Raw genomic sequence first — 6,663 nt, 5'->3', positions numbered from 1 at the left:
ATCCTCGAGTTTGAATATGTCGTTCCCCCTTTTAGGGCCTCCCAGGACTCCCTAGCCAGAGAGGAACCAGGTCTGTGAACAATCAAGCTTTATTTTTACAAAAATGAACATTGTAGCCTGTCTTAGCAGCTCGCCTGAGATTGGACTGGCTCAGGACTCACTCAAAACTGCTGGGTTCCCTTTGTCCTTCCTCAATTTCAAAGCCAGACCAGGCCACAGTGCCCCAGGAATGAGCCCCGAGAGCTTGGTCCAGGGTGGGGACTGACTGAGGAGGTAGGGGCCAGAGCAGAGGATTGGCAGCCTCACCCCTCCTTCCAAGGAAGGGGCATAAAGGGACCGACTGGGACAGCTGGCGCCCCTCACCTCACTCTAAGCTATCATGACTCTAAGAAGGGTCAAGGTGCAGGGCAGGCCTGTCCAGACCAGATCCTTGCTCTGGCCAACAGGGAAGCAAGGCCCGGCCAGGTTCAGCCGTTCTCTCAAAGCAGCAGATCCCTTCTCTCCAACTAGTTCCTGGGAGGTACCCCCAAATTCCTGGGAGTCAGCAGCCTTTACCTGATGGTGCCCAAGCACTGTGGTCACAGGTCTAGGAGCACAGGCACAGCGGGGGAGGAGGTATCCCTGCACCCTCCAGGCAGGAGAGGTCCCTGAGTAGCTGGCTTCCCTGGCCCACGGGCCGGGGTGGCCCTGTCATGGGCTCTGAAAGTCCAGGACGTGGAGGTTGTAGGACAGCGCCGCGTACAGGTGCTTGGTGGTGAAGCGCAGGCAGTACACGGGACTGCTGAGCGGGGTCGAGGTCAGCGGGAAGGCCTGCAACCAAGGGAGGGACGGGAGATGCTGGGCTCTCCTCCCTGGCAGGACAGGAGAAGCAAGGCCCGAGTGGGAGAGGGAGAGAGCCCTGACCTAAGGGTCCCAGGCCCAGTGCAGGGGGCCAGGTCCCATGCACACTCCCCCCTCCCCCACCTTCTCCAGGCACCCCCACTCCCAGATACAGCCCCTAAGGAAGGAGTCGTGGCATCTCGGAGGTGAGGTGTGCGGCGCGCTTACGTGTAGGCAGGCCCTTTGACGCCGGTCCCACAGCCGCACCACCCCATAGTAGGAGGAACCAGTAGCCAGCAGGTGGTTCCCGTCGGTCTGCAAGCAGTACAGGGTGCTGTCGTGGGGCTCCTCCCACTCCATGACACACTTCCTGTCCAGGAGACAGAAGCTGATCACTACACTTAAGGGGGGAGAGCCGCTTCTGTAAGGGGCTCTTTCTTGCCAGTGCCCGAACCCCAGGCCGGATGAGGCCTTCATTTGTGCTTCACACGGCTGGCTATGCGTCACAGGACTTAGGCAGCAGGGCAGAAAGGCAAAATGCTGAGGGACAGGACCCTGACGACTCCTGGGGCTCTTAATCAGCACCTGGTGGCTATGGTCTCCCAGGCTTTGGGACCAGGGCTGCCAAGCGGGGAGTCTCAGCTTGATCCGACCTTGCTGGCTGCCGCTCCTAGCCTCCACCTGGAGGGCCCGTGCCTTCTGGGGGTGCACCAGGAGGGACGGAGGGAGGGCCGGGACTGCTGCCCACCTCCTGCCTAGCACACTCACCGGACACTGGCTCGGAGGTCCCAGTAGCGAACGTAGGTGTCATAGCCACAGGACAAGAGTGTGGAAGGGGACTCATACATGACATCCAACACCCCAGCCCCTGGGGGGAAGTCACTTCCCAGGTGTGTCATTAGCTGCCCACTGGGGAGAGAACAGAGGATGAGAGGCTGTCCCACCTTGGCCCCCACACCAGCTTGTAGCCTAACGGCCTCAGTCCCTGGGGAAATGCAGCTCTCTCTCCTGAGTGAAAATCAGGCTTCCTTAGGAAGGGGCCAAGGGAAGAAATGGCCCAGGACGCCTACCCTGTCACCCCAGTCCCAGTGCCTGCCCCTCCCCCAGCTAAAGGCCTCTGTCAGCCCAGCAGCCCCAGCATCACACCTGCTCGCCGCCTGGCTGCTGTTCCTCTGTTCCTCGGGGAGGAAGAATGGGCCTTGCGGACGGGCCAGCCCCCTCCCGTGCGTGCGCACACACACTTGGTTACTTTATACTTCTTGATCCTGCGGGTCATGCCGTTCTGAGCTGCCTGAGCCCCATGCCTTAATTCCTGCCTGTAATCTGGGGCTCAAACCTCATTGGGATAAAGACCACACAAAGGGAGAAGGGGAGTCCCAGGAGATGTTAAAACAAGTAAACACCTTTGTGTCTGGGGAGAGAAATCGCTGAGAAAGCAGCTTAGCAGGCTGGTCCCTGGTGTTCTTGGCCCGGCTGGCCCCCAGCCCGGGGCTAGCACGCCTGTGTGATCACAGCCCCTGGCCTGCTGGGCTCCAGCGTGCTCCCCCACCCTCACCCCTCCCAGTGGCCGAGAGCAGATTACTGAGAAGAACAATTTCTTTGTGACTGTGTAATTCCCTCCGTGACCGCGGCAGTGGGCAGACCCCTCGCCCTGATGCCAGACCCCTAGCAACCACGTAGGGGGGCCTTCTGGCCCTAGCAACTACCCCTCAACATCAAGTGCACCCGCTAATCCCTGTGGCTAGGGAACGGGGAGAAGCAGGGAGTTTCTGCAGAATTACTGGGGGGGATGAAGAGGGGCACCCTCCAGACCTGATCCCACACTTTCACCCAAGAGATGCTGGGCTCTCCTCCCTAGCAGAACAAGAGAAGCAAGGCCATGAACACTTCCCAGGGACACCCAGGTAAGAGGCCGCGGTGACGGCGGCGGGAGGGAGGACTCCGTGATCTCACACGTAGTGCTCACCACAGGGCTGAGGCAGAGGCTGTGAGCCACAAGTGTGAAAGCAGACTGCAGCCCCAGGCCTTCCAGCTCGCACCAACTCTGACCCTCAACCTCCCTTCTCCCCAGTGTAGCCACCATCTTCCCCAGAAGCTGAAGGAACAGAGGCAACGGCTTGGGGTTCCCTTCCACCTTTCCCCTTGAGCCCTGGGCAATGAGGTGACCCCCCCCACACACACCAAGGGACACTGTTGCGGTCGGTGGGAGGTCAGGTCCTAAGTCAGCACCCCTGCCCCCAGCCTCCTTGAGGAGGTGTTCCTCTTTCTCTGAGGTAGAAGGTAAGCCTCTGTGGTGGGGGACCCTGAGGGATCAGGCAGAAGGCCACTACCCCCAGATCAGCATCTCCTAGTGATCGCTGACCTTGGCTCCTAGGAAGGGCCTGCCTTCGCAGAGGGGCCACCAGCCGTGACTGACCCATACCAGGCAGGCCAGAGTCCCCATAGGAGTCCGTCCCCTACCCCCACCTCTCTTTTATAGGTACTTCTGGACATTTGTGCACACCCGGTAGGGGCTGTTTGGCTCCAGTTCTCCCTCCTTCCAGATTTGGGGGCCCTGCCCCTTCCATTAGTGAGGCCTTCAGGAATGACTGAGGAGCTCTCCCCTTTAATCTGCAGAAGTAATTTCATGTTTGTTTGAAACAGAAGATGAAAGGCAGTGGGGGCTGGGGGCGTGAAGCCCAGCATGGCTCTACCTGCCTACCCCTGGTCCCAGGGTTTAGAGGGAAAGACAGCTGGGCACCCGTGGGCTGGACAGGGGCAGTGGTGTCAGGACTGGCAGCATCAGGGCCAATACCCAGACCAAGTTGCCACCCTGGGCCCCCGCCCAGTATCTAAGCCACCCCTGGAAAGGGTCATGCCAGCGTCTGCGATAAGAAACAGAACCCTGCCCACTGGGGGAAATTGGAGGGCCAGAGTGAGCACCAGCCCCCCGAGGCCAGCACAAGTCCCGGAGCCCCTTGTCCACTGGCCCAGCCTGGGCCAAGACAGAAGAGTTTCTTTCTGCTGCTGCCCGGTGCTCGGATTCTCTGAAACGGCCACACACACTTCAAATGGGCCAATAAAAAGATACAATTTCTTTTGCCTCTGGGCCTGGGACCCTCAAGACTGCTGTGCAGTGGCCGGGAGGTGAAGCCCAGAGCGTCTGTGGACACCCCGGCTCCGGGAAACGGCACGGCCCAGCCCTGCCATGGGAGCCCTGCTGGGGCTTTGATTTGGGAAAACAAACAGAGATGGCACCGTGGGCCCTTCATGGCCCCCACCCCGAGACCAATTTAACTAGAAAACTCTAGCTCAACAGCTCTGGGGAAGAGAGCAAGATCAGCCCGACAATAGCCCCAAACTTTGGGGGAAAGGGGGACAAAACAAGCTGTCTCCTCAGCCCCTCCTCTTGGGCTCCTTTTCTTCCTGCAAGTGTGTTCTTGTAAAAACGATTAGATTGCAATTTGTATAACATAGTGACCCCCAAATTCAGACGTTTCACCCCTTTTCTCTGGAAAGAATGTCAAGAATGCTTCTCGGCCTCCCACTGTGGGGGGTGGGAGGGGGGTGCAGAGCCTTGGCTGTCGCACAACTTGTGTGGGAACAGGACTGCCCCTCAGAGTCCCGGGCCAAGACAGGAGCAAGGGCCGGCTCTGTCACTACAGAGGCCCAGACAAAAAGTCCATTCCCTTACAACTTCTGCCCACAAAGACGGGGCCTCCAGGAGCCGCTGGGGCCGCCTCCACACCCCAGCCTCTCCTGAGCCTGACTCCAGCAATTCTCTTTCCACCCAGGGAAAGAGAAAGACAGATGGGGCCACCCCTGTGAGCCTGAGGAACGAGAGGAGGCCCGGCTTGCAGCGCGCTCTGGGAGGCCCCAGAGTACCTGGGCAGGAAGAACAAGCAGAGGGCGGCCTCATCCCAGGGGCCTTGAGGGGGCGAGCAGGTGAGGGAACCGGGGCTCCCACCCTGCGGCACAGCAAGTCCAGCTCAAGGGAAGAGGGAGCCTAGGGAGGAGCTTCCTGACAGGGAGAAGGAAATCTAGTAAGACACGGACCCCTCCATCACCATCTTTAGAGGTCATCTAGGCACAGCTAACTGGAGGTGTTGGCCCTGAAGACCCAGATGTCCCAGTTGGGAGGGCCCCTCCCTCTCCTGGTCTGGGCCCTGCTGAGCTGGAAGTGGGTGCCCACCCTCCCCGAGGCCGCTCATCCCAGCCTCCACCTGCCTCCCTGACCGGCCTGCTTGTGCTCCCAGTACAAGCCACAGCCACAGAAAGTCCTCCTATGCTACGAGCGCCGAGCCAGGAGAAGCCAGATTCCCGTCCCCCTCCCAGCCTGCATCTAAACGGCCTGTGGCCCCCACACCATTTTACAGCCACTGTTAACACACGGGGTTCCTGAGGGTGTTCCCTGGGGATCCTAGAGGTTCTCCTTCCTCCGCCTGGCATGCGTCACCCTGAGACGCAACAGTAAGCTTTCAGGGGAGGGCAAGGATGGAAGAGTGACACACAGTTCACCTTCCCGCAGCCCGCCTCCCAGGCACAGAGGGCCTGAAGATGCAAGCTGGCCCAGACACGGCCACTCAGAGGACTGGAGGTTTTTCCTCCTTCCCATCCCTCTCCTTCCTGCTCTTCCTTCCTTTGAGCACCAGTCATTAAGTGAGCACCTTCTGTACACAAGGCAGTGTGCTTTAGCGAACTACTGGGAGACGTCAGGGATGACTGAAGGAGCTCTCCCTGCCCTCCAGGAGTTTTTAGTCCAGGGAGGGAGTCTGTCATGTATCCAACTAACAATACAAGGGGTGGCCGGGTGGATCCCAGGAGAGAAATGAAAGTCTTACGTAAGAGGACAGATAAAACATTTCGGCCTGTGGGCATGGAGTGGTTCTCCAGGGAGTGACAGAAGTGAGACAGGCAATGACAGGAGCAGGGGGATGGCCCTGGTGAAGGACCCGCCCCTGCAGAGGGGCAGAGCCGGGGTGCCGGCACCATGTCTGCACCGGGCAGGCACTCGGGTCTGGCCGGGATCTGGCTTTCCGACCATGACAGCCCTCGGGTGCAGGAACTCTGGTAGGGGCCGGGAGTCACCAGGCTTCTCAGCCGGGAGGACCTGGCCTTGTCCAGCCCTCTGGTGGGGAGGGTGGGAATTAAGGAGGCATGTTAGGCCCCAAATGTAACACCAGAGTGGTGGAGACAAGGAGAAGCCCATGGAAGCTTCGCCTGCCTCAGCCGCATCCGGCGAGCGGGAAGGGCCCTGCACGAGCCCACAGCCTCTCCCCTGCATGTGTGTGTGCGTGCATGGCCCTCCGCGCCTGCCCGCGCACACGTGTTCAGACACAATGGCTCAAAGGCCAGGCAGCCGGGCAGCCCACTTTGTACTGCTAACAAGGGGCCCGTAATTACAGGAAGGGGCAGCCGGGCAGATAAAAGGATACAAAATTTCAACATCTGTTGCCATAAAGGGATAAGGAGAAGTGAAACGCAAAGTATCAGTTTGGTGTCAGCAGGCAGAGAGCCAATTTCAAAGAGTTCAGGGGGACAGAGGGGACAAGAAAGAAAAAGGAAAGGGGGGAGAAAGAAAGAAAGAAATTACAGGGTTCCTTAAAGAGTTAAAGAAAAAACAAAATGAAAAAAATCTGTCAGTAATACTTTCAAAGGAGAAGGCAGGTACTTTAAAGAAGGCAGTTCCCCAATCAGCCCGACCGAGGGCCAGGCCGCCCGGGGTGGAGGCGGAGGCGCAGGCCGAGACGAAGCCACACTGGGCCCAGCGCGGGACCCAGCCTGTGCTCGGGTCGCCGCTTCCTTCTGTAGAAAGGGCTGCAGCCAGGCACCCCTCACCTTTCTGAAGGCCGCTAGATGCTCTGA

The 6,663-nt window shown here is 59.3% G+C and overlaps 1 protein-coding gene across 5 annotated transcripts in view; it reads right to left on the bottom strand.

Annotated features, from left to right (window-relative positions):
* Window positions 1-73: 73 nt before the first annotated feature.
* The window catches only part of FBXW4 (F-box and WD repeat domain containing 4), an 80,864-nt gene continuing 74,274 nt past the window's right edge, over window positions 74-6,663 (bottom strand). For 3 of the 5 annotated variants that reach the window (XM_040623840.1, XM_040623842.1, XM_040623841.1), the window contains 3 exons: window positions 1,588-1,728; window positions 1,048-1,189; window positions 74-810 (listed from right to left, as the gene is read on the bottom strand). In XM_040623840.1, the coding sequence (XP_040479774.1) occupies window positions 691-810; window positions 1,048-1,189; window positions 1,588-1,728 (403 nt within the window). In that variant the 3' untranslated portion in view covers window positions 74-690. Of the gene's footprint in view, window positions 811-1,047; window positions 1,190-1,587; window positions 1,729-6,663 lie in introns of those variants that run through there. The other 2 variants (XR_005833130.1, XM_040623844.1) reach the window with 2 other exon arrangements.

Source organism: Ursus maritimus, unplaced genomic scaffold (genome assembly GCF_017311325.1).
Source record: "Ursus maritimus isolate PB19 unplaced genomic scaffold, ASM1731132v1 scaffold_7, whole genome shotgun sequence".
NCBI classification, from domain to species: Eukaryota; Metazoa; Chordata; class Mammalia; order Carnivora; family Ursidae; genus Ursus; species Ursus maritimus.
This window is presented reverse-complemented; position numbering and strand designations above follow the sequence as displayed.